This window comes from Argiope bruennichi, chromosome 1, assembly GCF_947563725.1.
Source record: "Argiope bruennichi chromosome 1, qqArgBrue1.1, whole genome shotgun sequence".
NCBI classification, from domain to species: Eukaryota; Metazoa; Arthropoda; class Arachnida; order Araneae; family Araneidae; genus Argiope; species Argiope bruennichi.
Genome location: NC_079151.1, coordinates 121,438,256 through 121,453,880, shown reverse-complemented (window position 1 = coordinate 121,453,880; position 15,625 = coordinate 121,438,256). Strand labels below are relative to the sequence as shown.

The following is a 15,625-nucleotide window of genomic DNA, read 5'->3' as shown; positions in this document are numbered from 1 at the left end:
AAAAATTAATCTAATTTTTAATAATTATAAATTTAATTAATATAAATTATTACTTTTTCAACATCAGCATTACTATTATTATGGCATTAAGATTAATGGTTCATTAATACTAAAAAGAAGTGTTCTTTAATATTTTTCATAATGAATTGTTGATTGAATATTGATAAATAAAATTATATTTGTTCTTTTACAAATTTACTTAATAATGGATGAAATTTTTTTAAAAAAAAAGTGAAAAATAAAAATTTCTTTAAAACTTAAGAATAAATATTCCTGAATATTCAATGAGTACGATTTTATAAACATTTCAGCAAATGTGATTAATTTAGCAGAAACCAGCATAAGAATTCACCAATTATCGATACTAAGTATAAATGAAAAATAATCAGTCCTCCGATAGTATGCAACCTAAAACTGCGATGAATTTTTAAAACAGGTAAATATTACCAATTAAATTCCCCCCAAAAGAAAAGAAAATTGAGTATAAATTTACATGTAATATATAAGTAATGCAAAGTTTCTCATATCAAGGCTGTATTTTCAAAGAGCAAATAAGTGAAAACATGCAATTTTATCAAAAATCTTAATATATGTATGACTAATATTGTAAGAATTTAATTTGAAAATAATAAGAGAATGCGCTTTAATGTCAAACGTATGAGTTATGCGTTATTGCAGCGTTCCGTTTGTATGATATGATATAAGAGATTTTAAAAAAAATGCACTTATTATATAAGCTTTTAAGACTGAAAAGACAGAAACGAAGACGAAAGAAGCAACAAAGAACAAATGTTTTTATTCTCATTATTTTCCATTCTCACAACAGCTCTGCTATTCGTGTGGTCGATTCCTGAGCAGCCATTGGGCCATCCAAAGTACAGGGATTTGCGGCTTTTCTTTAGACATCGTAACGAGCCCTTTTAAAAGCAAAGGACTCACAGTCTGTGACAAGTACTCCCTGGCGCTTCCTAGGCCATAGTCCGCTTCGAACAAAGTGTCCGGAAAAAAAAATCGAATTTCTCTGCTGGCAGCTCTGAGATCGCTACTGCCATGCACTCCGTCACCGAACAAAACGTTAATGCAATTGGTTTGCTCTCTACGGAGGATCTCGGGGTCAGCTTGACCAATGAGCTCCAGCCATCTGTGCACGGCGTCGAATCCTGCTATGATCAATACGTCGATGGGACCACTGGTCATCGAGTCGAGAAAGGCTTTTAAATCTCGTTTCACGTCGTCATCATCATCGACGGAATTGGCTTTCTGGAGGCGGTCAGTTGGTTGCTGCTGCTGAGAGAAAAAATGAACCGCCTGGTCTTTTCTGAGCTGGACCCTTCTCTCTCGAATCACCGCGAGGCCGGATGATTTTATAATGGCTTTTATTTCTGGAGTTCTGGGGAGGAGATTAGGGTTGATAATGGCCAGAGTTTTTTCGTAGAATGGCATTGCGACAATCGTTTTCACCTGTTGAAGAACAAAACAATGGAAAAATATGGAGAAGTAATCGTTCCGGTGCGTTTCTAATACGAAACGTAAACGGTTCTTGTTCTTTTACTTAAAACGTTTCTTCTTAATAGTGTAAGTAACCTAGAAACCCTTTAGGCGAATAAACTGTTAACTACGGTTCGTAGATGTTTTAATTCAAATACTTGTCAATTTCAAGACATTGTTCTTAATTCATAATTTATTTAGAACTCACCCAAAGGTTAGCTGTAAGGCTAATCTTTGGATGAGTCCTGAATATGGAGAAGTAATGCAAATGGAATAAAGAGTTTTAAAACCTCTCGGGAGAAATCAATTAAATATGTATCTGAAAAAGTAAACTGAAAATTTGATTCAGAAATTCATATATATATTTTTAATTCTAACTGGTAGAAGTAGTAGATCATAAATATGTATGTTACGCTTATCATTCATAAAATTTGTGTCTATTCTAAAGACCATTCAATAACTTTTTTTTTTTTTTTTTTGTAAAAGAAATGTATTTCTATAAAAGCAAAATTTTAATTCAGGCTTGCAAATTCAAAACAAAGCCAGTGGAACAAGCAGAATATCGTAAAATCCCTTCAATTTGTCCCACGAAAACAAAAAACAAAATAACAGCTTGATTTATAGGAATTAAAATTCAGTGACAATTAGTTCGAATAAAAACTATATTTTTCTCGTAAACCTTTTTTTAAAGTTATTTCATAGACTTTACTAAAATTTGCGAGTTTAAAAAAATTAGATATTATAATCCATAGTAAAACTTCAGACGTAAAATTCGCAGTCAAGAACATAATAATCATTTTAAGAATAACGATATATTTACAGAAGATGATGTAAGCGCCATATAATATTGCATATATATAACATGGTTTCGCTCAGACATATATGGAATTTAAGAAAAATCCCAGCACTGAAAATTTCCAAAACTCATTTGAAATTTTTTTATTGAACCGTCGAAATCTTATCCGATTGCCCTGCAGAATTTTAAACGTTGCTTTTAATTTTTTTTAACTAACTTGTAATCCTGTAATATATTTAATGGAATTTTTTTAAAAAAATATCTTAGTTTGCTTGAGTAAAAGAATACAGGTTTTGATCGACTAGGAAAAGCATTATTTGACCACAAAAGCTCGGATTAAATTAAAACAATTATCAGGATTATATAGAAAATAGAGCACAAAAAGAAAGACCTAAATAAGCGTCTCATATTTCAAGTAAGATAAAAAAAAATAGTAATAATAACATATTTTTAACAAAAAATACAGGAAAAAAAACAAGTTAATACTACAAAATATTCAAAGATATTTTGTCAAAACCATAACGTTCTAGGTTAATCTGCTCGACTGTGAAGAAGAAATAACATTACTTAATACATGTAAATATATCTTATTTTTCATCAAGATCGATTTTATGAAGATAAAAGATCGATTTTTTTAAAGATAAAAATATAAAAGAATGTTTTTCTTTACCCTTCAAGTTTTGAGACATATTTTGCATTAGTTTTTTGGTTCATATTACTCGAATTCGCAGAACACATTCTATTATGTGGAGTATGTCTGTCATTTAATATTTAAAAATAAAAAATAGCTTCACTTTCCCAGTATTATTTCATTTTCCTTAATTATTTCAAATTAAAGGAAGCAATGGCAGAGAGTAAACATCTCACAGATTCTTCACTTTCTTAGAAATCATTTTTTGCTTTTTATTTACATATTGTACAACTTAAGGAAATACTAATTTTAATGCAAATTTAAAGCTACGCTTTTACGATAACGAAGTAAAAGCAATTTAATTCAAATTCATACATCGTAAAACTAGATTTCATTTTAGGTTATATCATTTCAAGTTATATCATTTTAGAATTTATAAACAAAATAAGATACAAGATATAGACGGGGAAGGCTTTTTTTCTTTAATTTAATTTATAATTTTAAATTTACTTTATAGAAGCACATAAAAAAGAAAGTACTAATTTCATAGATAGTCACCAATTTCTAAAAAAATAATTTTTAAAGTTTAAAAATAATATATTTGAGTTTATTAAAGTTTTAAATGGCTTTAATATTGTCATAAGTATGATTAGTGCAATTCTTAAAATGATCAGTCTTATGTAAGGAGAAAAAAAAAAATTATGACTGATTATAATTTCATTTTCTTCGCGTGATTTGCATATAAATGAAATAACTACCGGCTCAATAAAATGGAACAATAAATTGTAATGGAGCTTTCAAAGGAGCAGTTATATTGTAATAAGACTTGATTTGCCTATTCTGCCTTACAATGCTATTTTATGTTTATCTTTAATTATTTATTTCAAACTTGTACAGAACAGTTAGCTTATATTTTTGTATTTGGTTTTTCAATTTCATACTAGAAGGCAAATGCTGTCTTTTAAACTCTATTCACCTTTCGTTTTTTATTTATAAATAATTAAACAATAAAATAAGTTTTTACGTGAGTAATATGAATAATAAATCAAGGTTGCATATTATTCTTTAATTTTCATGTGATAATTAATTCTTGAGCAATAAATATACAGCTCTAATTATTAGTAACTATATCAGTAAAATTATCTCAAATTAGATATTCATAACTACTTGAATGCAAAATATTAAACTGGATACTGAATAAGATAGAAAAACAGATATTGCAGATTTTCCGCTATTATATTATAATTAGTAATGATAATAACAAATAATATTCAGTCATTCGTATATCATAATATTTATCAACTATCGTGCTTTTCATTTATCATTCAGTTTAAATAATGCTTATTAAATAAAAGTATGATATTGGTGAAAGAATCAGAAACACAATACTAAAAGAAAAAAAAAACTTGGAGCAATTTAATTTAATAATTAACTGCAGTAAGATCAATTACATACTGTTTGATGTATTCGAAGTATAAAATGTTTAGTATAATAATTTTAACATGAGAATATTTACGAATTTTTATTTGTGTATTTAGTAAAATTTATGAATATTTTAAAAATTTGGACCATTGTTTTTTATATAATTTATTATATCGCCAGAGAAATATTTTATAAGATAAAAAGACATATGAAAGTATAATAATAAAATACTTAATATTTTATTTTCAAGCGAATTTAGATTTTATTGCTGATATTATTGAAGAAAATGTATCTTGCTTCGTTTAAGCCTTGTCCTATAAGTTTACTGTCTCTTAAAAAATAATAAATAATAATAATAATTTTAAAAAATAGGAATTAGCATTAAGAAAATTTCAGTTCGTATTAAAGATTTCTTTAAATATTTTTGAAATTAACGGAAAATATTTATGTTACTAAGAATTATCTTATAAGAAAATTATTCCTACTGATCAATTTTTAAAGAATAATAAGTTCTAAACAATAATTAATGCGAAAATAGTTAATCTAAAATAAATAATAGTATTATAATTTTCATAAACTCAAACATTGTGCTTGAATAAAATTACTATAATGACGCATAATGTAAATCAAATTTAAATAATTAGGGAAAAAATCTCTGATCAGAATGCAGCTATTTACGATACTATCCGCCATTTTTTTAATAGCAATAAGTGTAAGACATAAAAACGCATTAAACGAAAATATACATAAAAAAATTAGTAAATAAGATCATTAGAATTATCTAGAATACATTTACAGCACTTTATTATCACGCCTATTAATTGAAATATATTTGCAACAACATTTTTGAAATTATTTAAAGGGCAAATTACATATATATTTCGAAATTAATAATGTAAATAATAAAAATAATTTAAAAAAGCAAAAAAAAAAAAAACCCTCATCATTAGTACATGCAAAAAAAAAAAAAAAAAAAAAAGTATGAGTAATCTATTCACAGATTAATAGACATCAATCAGGAATAGTTTCCAAAATGTTATTTATTAACATTTCTTGTTTAATTAAAAACAATTCAACGAAAACACCGGCTCATTTTCTTATCAAAAATTCGGTGCAAAGTATTAAACAGACAAATAATACACATGAATACAAAAATGCTTTTGTGAAAGAAAGTATTTTCCTGCTTTAAAAGAAAAATGATGAGGAAAGGTGAAAATTTGTAAAAAGAAATTTCTGTGGAGTAATATGAAATGAAACAGCGCTGAACAATGTTTTAGCATTTCTGCAAACAATTTCTTGAATTAATAAAGGATCTCTAAATGCCTACAACTTTAACAGTAATAAAAATAGATATATATAGTTTGCATTTAAAATTCGAAATATTCTGTTCTTTAATATATTATGTTGCAAGCAAAAAAAAAAAAGCAAGGAAAACAAAATTGTTTGATAAAGAATCAAGAAGCTAGTTTTCATGGTTTCACTTATTTTTAAAAGAGGAAAAATGAACAATGTTTTTAAAGGCCTAATATTTTTTACATTGCATTTGTCATATTAGCAAATTTTAATAAAATCATAATTTGAAGAATTTATCTTAAAAAAATTTAGTTGATATATTGACATACACTAAAAATAATAAAGAATGTTTATAAAAAACAATTTGTTTTATATTATTAAAAAGTTTATTGGTATATTTTAATTTGATCTGAATATTTTCTACAGCAAATTTACAATTTTAGAGGAGACAATTTTTAAAGTTAAATATCAGATTTTGTGGTTATGGTTTGAATGATACCTAACCTTGTTGACTGTTAGCACTGAAAGTTTTATAAAATATAGTGGAAGCTCAATTTGCTTTGAATTTATTTTTCTCAAACTTATTTTACTTGTTTTCATTTTTATCATTACTTATTTTCAATAAAGCAATACATTTAATTTTCTTTGAATTCATTATTGTTAAAATAAGGTACTTTATGTATGTTGTATTGATACTTTTCTCTTAGAATTTGTATAATACATAGAAATATTGACACAATCATTGCCAAACCTACTAACATAATGTCATTAAAGTTAATACATAATTTTACTTATTGAATTTTACAACAATAACAAAATCTTTAAATATTTTATTATTCTCAACAGCTATGTTTATTCCATTAATATCAAATGATGAGAAAAAGAAATGCTTTTTTCATTCTAAAATAAATATATCGCAATTCTTTCTACAGACCTTCGACCTTTTTTTACAAGCCCCCCTTTTTTTCCCCCATATGCATTTACTTCATATTTTAAGTAATATTTCCATTTATTTATCCTTCATTTTCAAAATAGAGAACAAGGTAATTATTATTTAATTTAAAGAGTATCACACATGCATTTAAGGTGAAGATGACTGAGCATAAAACAGATTTGTGCAACAACAGCATAAAACTCTAAATTAGAAAATACATCTTTAACCCTTTCTCAAGAAATCATATTAATCTTATTTATAATCTTTATGCATTATTATTCTTTAATAATATTCCATTTTATTCCTTGTATATTTTAGGGTTTTGCATATCTTTAATATTATATAAATTTTGAAGAAAATTTGTGCATGTTATAATACTGATAAAATGGAATGTATTTTAATACAAGATGGAACCAATGATGTTTGTGATTTTTATTTTTAAATGTATAACTTTTAGAAATTCTTCATCTGCAAATTCATGCCAAAAGGAGCTAAATAGAATATTACACTTGCAAATGGAAATAATTTCATAGCTAAGAATTACTGATTTATAATAAAGTTCATTTGCCATTAAAAAGTTAATTATACTTTATTTTAAAAAAAACATTTGGGAAGAACATAATGAATTATTGTACACTGGCCTAAAAGATTAAATATCCTATTTGATGAATTATTTAACGAATTCTGTTATTTATATTTTTTCAGTATGTACCTTTGCAAATAGATTATATTCTTCTAATGAACCAAATCGTTTATAAATCATTTATTTCATCTGAGTTAACTGCTGCAATTAACAAGTTTTAGCAAATGATAGAAACTTTTTCATTCCCTCTCATCAAAAAAATCATAAACAAAACTTAAAGACCATCCTTTTAAATTTTTATACTAGTTGTTGTTTGGAGATTAATTATCAATACAATGCCTAATTCTTAATTATTCATCATTAAATTTTTTAATTACCATATCAGTAAAAGGTAAATATAAATCATCTTTAATTACCTGGGAAAATGCACATTTCTTCAAATAAATGATTTGTCTTAAATAATTTGTATCTGCATATTGCAACTTTAATTTCATATTACACTTATAAATGCTACATATAAGCAATATCACAATAATTTATCTATATTCTATTGAATGGATGAAGGGATACTTTTCAAAATTGCCATGTACTAAGAGCCTACTAAATACCAGGAATTAAAAAAAAAAAAAAACTGGATTTATTTGCACACATGAAGTGTTAAAATACATATATATATATTAGAAGATTTTATTTCACGAAAATCTTCCTGAACATTCATCTTTTTTAAATTAATCATAAAAGTATTAATTCTATCAAATGAAGTATAAAAAAAGAGTGCGAGATGTTGTTACCTGCTTTTTGTTCACTTTTAACAATAAATTATCATACAATATTTTCTTTCTAAGAATTTCTTTAGAAGTGCAATTAATTTTATTTTGTCACTTTATAATAATCCATATTTATCCACTACAATAGGTTGCAAGTATAAAAAGCATACAAAATATTAAATTTTTTAAAAAATAATAAAAAAAAATTTTTTTTAACATTTTTGCCAGAATTTTAATTTAAATATTTCATTAAAACATTGTGTCCTTTTTTTTATAATTTTATACTACAAATTCAACTGTTTTATTAATTAAGAATTAAATCTACTTTAATTTACTTACATACTATTTTATCTGTAATACCACAATATCATTTTAGATTCAATTGCATATCACATAAGAACATGAACTGAATAAAATTGGTTTGTTTTTTAATATTAAATAAACAGAAATACAAAATATTAGAAAGTGAATTAAGATTTTAGTGCAATATATTATATTATACTGCCAATCTAATACACTCGTAAACATTCAAAAAATAAAATTATGATTTTAATATTCCTAAAAAAAGGTTACAAATGTATATATTTGAGTAAGGTAATTATCCATTACTTGGTGATTTAAAATATTTGTAAACAAAATCTTTGAAATCAATATACCTGCCATTTTTACAGTTTAAACATCAACCAGTTTTTAAATAACCATTTTAAAATAAAAGCAAAATTTGAAAGGATATACAAAAAAAGAAAAATATATATTGATAAAAAAGAGACGATTTTAAAACTTCACTTCAAAACAGAAAAGAAAAAAAAAATAATTAATGCAAATACAGTACCTTGTAACAAAGAGTCCATACAAATTTTAAATAAAAATATTAATGGAACTTTTCATACTACGAAAAAGAAATATCAACCATACGCCTGAAAACAATATATAACGCACGGCGAAAATGAATACGTATGCGAATCGTAAGCGGCGAAACACGTGAACCGATGGCGGGAATATGTGCCATAACGTCCCGCTACTGGCATTTCGCCCTGCCGCATGTTACAAGCGTTTTCTATTTATTTCTTTTACGATAATATATCCAATAAATTTATTTCAAGGTTACCTGTTTATGGAAAACGAAAGAAAATTTTTAAATTACCTGTAAGGAATCAAAGAAATCTTAAAACAAGGCGTGTGTGTTTTTTTCAAAACAAACCGAATTCATGTTATTTTTGTTAAATAAATAATTTGTTTACATTTATTTCATTTTGCTTTTATCAGTTCATGCTTTTTAACTATATTCTGCATAATCTTTGATATTTTTCATAAAAATTAACAGCAATAGTAACAGTCGTTCTTGAGAAAATAATTTTTGATTTTTCATTAAAAAAGTTGACTGAAAAAATATAAATAAATGAAAAAACAAAAACTTAATTTCAATGTTTGATGGATGATTTTATTTATAAATATATTTTCACGCATATTTATATAAATATTTCTCTTTGAAAATAAATTGTCGCGTCAATAAAATGGAAATGGGTAGAAAAAAAAATTAAATACTTTTCATGAATTTGCATTTTTTTTGCTTGGAAACATTTTATTCTTATATATTCCCATTTGAATATTTTGGGCACTTACCGATCGGAATTCATTAAGCCTAAAGTACGGAAGGCTCGATCGGTCAGAGGAACGGCACACAATCGGCGACACTGTCAGCAAAACAAGGCAGAGGTTCAACGATGATAAGTATCCGTTTTAAGAAAGGTAGGTGGAGCAAACGATTCACCAAGAAATCTTGTATCACGCACAGTAACTGTTGAGGTAAAAGCCGGTCTATAGCAAAAGCGGAAGCCACATTTCAGGAGTTAATACACAACCTGTGGAGCTGCAACTCTCTAGGCCTAACATAACCGACGGTTGCAGACGAAAACTGTAGCAGGGTTTCGAGATGTACAGATGCGAGCGTCGCGCCTTGGCGCTGCAGTCGTTCTTCTCTCTTCATATCCCGGGGAGTTAAAAAAAATAAATAAATAAAAGCGCGGAAGCTCCCTGCGGTCTCCTGAGCTACTCCGTTATTGGAGAAAAAAATATTTTTGAAAAAATTAAAAATAAATAAAATCGCGCCCCGTCCCCTGACACGACTGCAGTAATTTTTTTGGAAGTACATGTTTTTTTATTTTGGGGATAAAAGAAAAATATTTTACCAATATCTCCCATATTGAGAGGGGGAAATGTTACAGTTAGAAATATTACCACGTTCCGCGTTGATGGATACTGAACATCTTATTCTTATCTATATCTGTTTTTCATCCTACTTCCGCAGTTTAATTTTTACATGCTCTTTAACGCACATATGTAAACAAACATTTAAGAAATTTTAAATTCTTTAGCTATGTATAATATAGTTTTGCTTATTAGATGACTTAATCTTCCTTATGTATACTAGAATAAGATGCCATTTGAATTTTTCATATACCATGACTGTTTTTTACAATTTATTATAAATAACAATTCATTATTTTTAGCAACTAAAACTACTAAGTTATCAAAAAGTGTTAGATATTAATTCACATTTGGGAATTTTTAACTCATTTTGCTAATTTAAAAATTTTATTTAGTTAAAAGGAATTTAAAGCTATATAAATAGTCATATTTAAATTAAAAGAATAAGAATAATTAAAATTATGCCGGCATGTCTTAAATGACACGTTTGGTAAAAGAATGGCTGGCATGGCAAATGAAACGTTGTTATTACTAATTTTATAATTTTAAAATTTGATGTTGAATTTATTTAATGATTTAATACATCTCATACCTATATATACTATTAAGGATATCTAAAATTTAACACTGATTTTATGTAAAGTTATCATAAGCATTCTTACCATAAAACGAAATTTCAAATTTAAATAGATGATATTGATATATTTATTCATATTCAAAATTTTTAGACATTGAAATTAACTTTAATCAAAGTTCGAATGAAATGAAAGTTCTTAATGCTTTGATTAAAATTGGAAGATTACGCATAGAAAAAAGAATTCAAATCTATTTAGTAAAATGTGAGAAATAATTGTTTTAAATAAAAATTGTTAAAAATAAATAAAAACTTACTTAATTTTTCTATATTTTTCCTGTATTAACTTTCTTCTCTAAATAGCAAAAAGAATTTCATGTTTAAGATCAAGATGAAACTGAATAACAAGAATAATTTTATCGATTTAAAAAATGGCAAACGATACTTATTTGTAGCCAAATAAATATTTAAATTTTCTTCCAATAAATAATATAGATGTGATCGTTCTAATGAAATCATGTAAAAATTTAACAACTACAATTTTACTATAAAAGATATTTTTATTTATTAAATTAAAAAATAAGTAAAATTTAAAAAATCAGATTAAATTTAATACATTTTAATATTATTTTGCAATTATTATAATTTTTGTAATATTTCTCTCTTTTAGTTAAAATAATATTTTCTCAGCATATTTTGATTCGATATTTTTTATCTGGCAAAAGGAAAAAACGATTTATTTATAAAAATAATTTATTGACTAAAAGAATTTATTAAAGAGAAAAAATAGACAAAATTAAATCTGAATAATTAAAAATGTCAATAGATTTTATACGCATATTATTCATTTTAAAATCATTTTAAGTCGTAGAAACATGAAAATACAACTTAATTTTTTGAATAATAATTTTTTATTATATCATTGCTACAAGAACTAATTAAATTTTAAAATACGAAATCGGCAATATTTAAATTTATTTTATTATTTTCATTTTACAAAATGCTAGTAAAGTTAATAATAATTACACTATTAAGCAAGTCAAAGCGTGTAAAAAGGTTTAATAATATTTAAAACTAAAATTCAGATGAGTATTAACATACGAAAACTGCAGATGAAGCATTTTTAGAGATACATGATATAACTCTCATTCTAACGTATTCAGAATTATTCAGCTGTCGAATTCCGTCAATAATCTGAGACAATAACTTTTGTCATGTGCTTGACGTTTCATGTCAGGAATGAAATATTTTTATGAAATCAAAACACTTCCTTGTTCTGAATAGAAGTAAGAATGGTCGGAGATTATATTGACTAATAACCATGTAAGAAAGAAAAAGAAAATTTTGTTTGATTTCGAATTCATAAATCAGTGAAGCTTGTATTTTGTTTTTATCAATTAAAAAAATAAAAATAATGAATTTGAAAAATTATGTTGCGAAATAGTGACGGTAAATCAATAGAAGAATTACAAAATGGAGTTTAGAATCTAACATTATAGATTATTTTCAAATAATTTGGGATAAAAACAGTATCCCAATAATATATTTAAATCCCGAAACTTTTAAAAAATAAGTCTAAATGAATATTCAGATATTAAATAAAAGAATGCATCAACTTTTATTTATTTTAATAACTAGATTTTCGAATCTTTTGCGATTTTCGCAAACGATTGACTGTGAAAATGTTATGAATTGACCTAAACAGATTGAAAATATTTCACTTTCAATTCGTGTTAAAATGCAATTCTATATCGGGTTCTACAAAAGATAGATTTCAAAGACATATTTCGTGTTGGAATCTGAAATGAATTACTGCAACATTTTGAATAAATTAGGATAATTGATGACATTACGTTTTTTCGTCTGTACATAAATTTTGCACTCATGAGGTGAAGACAAAAGGGAAATGCATCGCGGTAATTCAATTTTAGAATCCACCGGAGTACCTCTCGCATGAGGAAGAAAAAAAAAAAACATTTTGTTATGAATTGGTGACAGAAAATCATTTGCTTTTTAATAGAAGAACTACAAAATGCAGTTTGAAATGTAACATTATAGATTATTTTCAAATAATTTTGGATAAAAGCAGGAGCATTTAGATCAAGCTGAACTGTTATACATTTGAAGCAAGAAACGATTTGCTAACAGTTGCTTTAAATAATATTTAAAACCTCGAAACACTTTTTTTTTTAAATTAATCGAAATGAATATTCAGATATTAAATAAAAGAGTGCATCAACTAGTATCTATTTGAATAACTAGATTTTCGAATCTTTTACGATTTTCACAAAAGATTGACTGTAAAAAATAGTATAAACTGACTTAAACAGATTGAAAATATTTCACTTTCAGTTCGCCTTAAAACGAAATCCAGTATTGGGCTCTACAAAAGAAAGATTACAAAAATATAGTTCGTGTTGTTATCTGGATTCAATTATTGCAACATTTTGAATAAATTAGGATAACAGATGACATTACATTTTTTCGTCTATACATAATTTTATAATCAGGAGACGAAGACAGAAGGGAAATGAGTCGCGTTAATTCAATTTTGGAATCCATCTGTGTACCTCGTAGGAGGGGAAAAGAATGTTATGAGACAATATGGAGTAAGATAATATGAAGCTAGATAAATGTTAGATGACAAAAGCTTGTCATGTGACAGTGACGGTAACGCAGACTTCGTTTTGTAGTTATTGCGTTAACTTTAATTCAAACAGTTGGATAGACAGACTGAATGGATTTCTTTGGAAAACTGGTAGAAGTTTACAAATTTATTGTAAAAACAAAATGCCAAATTTCATTTGTCTAGTACAGAGCGTTTTTGAGTTATCAAGTTCGCAAACAGTCAGACAGAATTCCAAAAACATGTTTCGCGTCAACAAAGATATCTGAATATGGAGATTCGTCAAAATATTGAGTTGGAATTTTTAATATTTTCTCTTTGCATAATTCATACACGAAAAAATGAAAATAGATAGCAACTCATCATAGATATTTGTCATGTGATAGGTGACGTCACGATAAATTCCACCATAATACAAGGATTTCTTATTCCGATTCACGTTACGAAATTTCGTTGCATCCAGATAGCATTTTGTCCATATAGCCAGCATGTTTCTCTGGTAGATAGCCTCGATCTCAGGAGGTGTTTAATTTTTGTACTATATTACTGAATTCCATTTTTTTTTAATCGGATGAGTAAATAGGTCAGGAGGTAACCTGCTGTCAAAAGACACAATGCTTTAGCAAACTAGGGCAAAGATTTCCCTCTCTGCTTTAGTACCGGCCAAAAAGGGGGAAGACGTAGAAAAAAAAGGATTGAACTTTCCTTTATACGTGAGGAGAGGGGGAAGGGAAAGGGGTAAATAGTGTCTTGAGAAAATTGCTGTGAGAAAAGCGGAGACTAACATGTGTGAGGGGAGAGAAATTAGGACAGGTGACTAAAACTTGTGAGATTTATTTTGATTCAGATGTATTTGAAAATCTTAAGTATTTTGGAAGTTATCGAGGCAGTATGTGTGAGTGTTTTGAAAAATTTAAGGTGACCTATTTTATTGATGAAAAAAATGGCCTTGCATTTAAACTTCTTTTCAACAGAATTTTTTTTTCTGATATCAAGTATTCTTAAGTCATTTGTTGGAAATATGTTATAGGATTTTATTTTGTGATGTTACTTAGAATGGATCAGCACGAGATAATGAAAATAAATACTTTAAAATGTATATGTATAATATACATATACATTTTTTGTACATAAAAATGCTAGAATTCCAAAGAAGTAAGCAAAAATACCATAAACAAAAAATGAAACTTTTTCTTCTCAAGAACATCTCAGATCATTAGTGTGATTTTTTTCACAAAACTTCTTTAATAATGATTTCTAATGCAATGTGATGGAAGTAATTCGAGCTACATCTACCGATACAGTTTGATATTTATTTAATTACTTTTTATTTCAATGAGAATTTATTATTGAAAATGTGTTAAGAATTCTCAATTTTATTATTGAAAATAAAATTGAGTACATATTTTCTGTACAGTCTTAATTTTATTTTAAAATAAAAATTCCAAAATTAGGTCAGATTGTAAATTTTACGTTACGTTTTTGATTTTGATTTTAAAGTTTTTACAGATAAAAATATTTATAACAATAGGAAAAAAACATTACAATTCTAATAAAAATTATTATTAGAGTTTAAGTGCTGATAATAACAAAACCAACTTTAAATATTGATAAAGATTTTATTCTACATAGTAGATCACACTTGAAGCACAGTTTTAAAACATTTTCAGTTGCTTCTGTAAACTTGCGTCGTTAAAATTGTGTACAATATTATCCTGCATTTAGGTTTCTACTTTGACCTTTTTCTCACAATTTACAACACTTTGCCCCTCACGTTTCTAGTATATTTTTATTAATATGCTTCCTTTTATAGCATTTTACACTACTATTCCTCCCACTATCCCAGCAAAACAATAAAAAAAGATTTATATTATATTAAAAAAATCAGAAAAATTTGTATTATATAATATAAATATGAAGAATAAATAAAGATAAGAAAAATTCTCCTCTCGATTTTGTCGTAAATTCTTACAATATGGTTCATTTTGTAAATGAAAAAAAAATGAATATCCATCTTGGAAAAAGATGGATATTCTAAATATGGTGAAGTGAAATAAATATGAATATTCTAATTATAATATGGTGAAGAAAATTGAAAAGCCATTTTAGAAAAATACCTTTTCCTATTGACGGATTAGGTGTAACATTTGATACAAATTTCTTTGTATTAAGATCCCATTTAGAACTCGATCTGTCTATCCCGTTGTTATTCTAAAACACAAGAACAGACAGACAAAAACGCAATTTCACAGATTTGATACAAAATTTCATATAGATATAAAACTTTTTTATGTTTAAAATCG

The 15,625-nt window shown here is 26.1% G+C and overlaps 2 protein-coding genes across 2 annotated transcripts in view; one reads left to right on the top strand and one right to left on the bottom strand.

Moving 5' to 3' along the window:
• Positions 1-15,625, top strand: part of LOC129971323 (uncharacterized) — a 202,564-nt gene that overhangs the window by 63,802 nt on the left and 123,137 nt on the right. The window lies entirely within an intron of this gene.
• On the bottom strand, positions 779-9,819 carry LOC129971315 (nucleoside diphosphate kinase homolog 5-like). The gene is made up of 2 exons (XM_056084950.1): positions 9,538-9,819; positions 779-1,461 (listed from the first exon to the last, which is right to left on the bottom strand). Exon 2 carries the CDS (start codon positions 1,441-1,443, stop codon positions 832-834), a length of 612 nt encoding a protein of 203 aa, XP_055940925.1. The 5' UTR covers positions 1,444-1,461; positions 9,538-9,819; the 3' UTR covers positions 779-831.

Excerpts from the sequence above, each read along its gene's own strand:
- LOC129971315 (XM_056084950.1), bottom strand. The coding sequence starts at position 1,443 with ATGCCATTCTACGAAAAAACTCTGGCCATTATCAACCCTAATCTCCTC.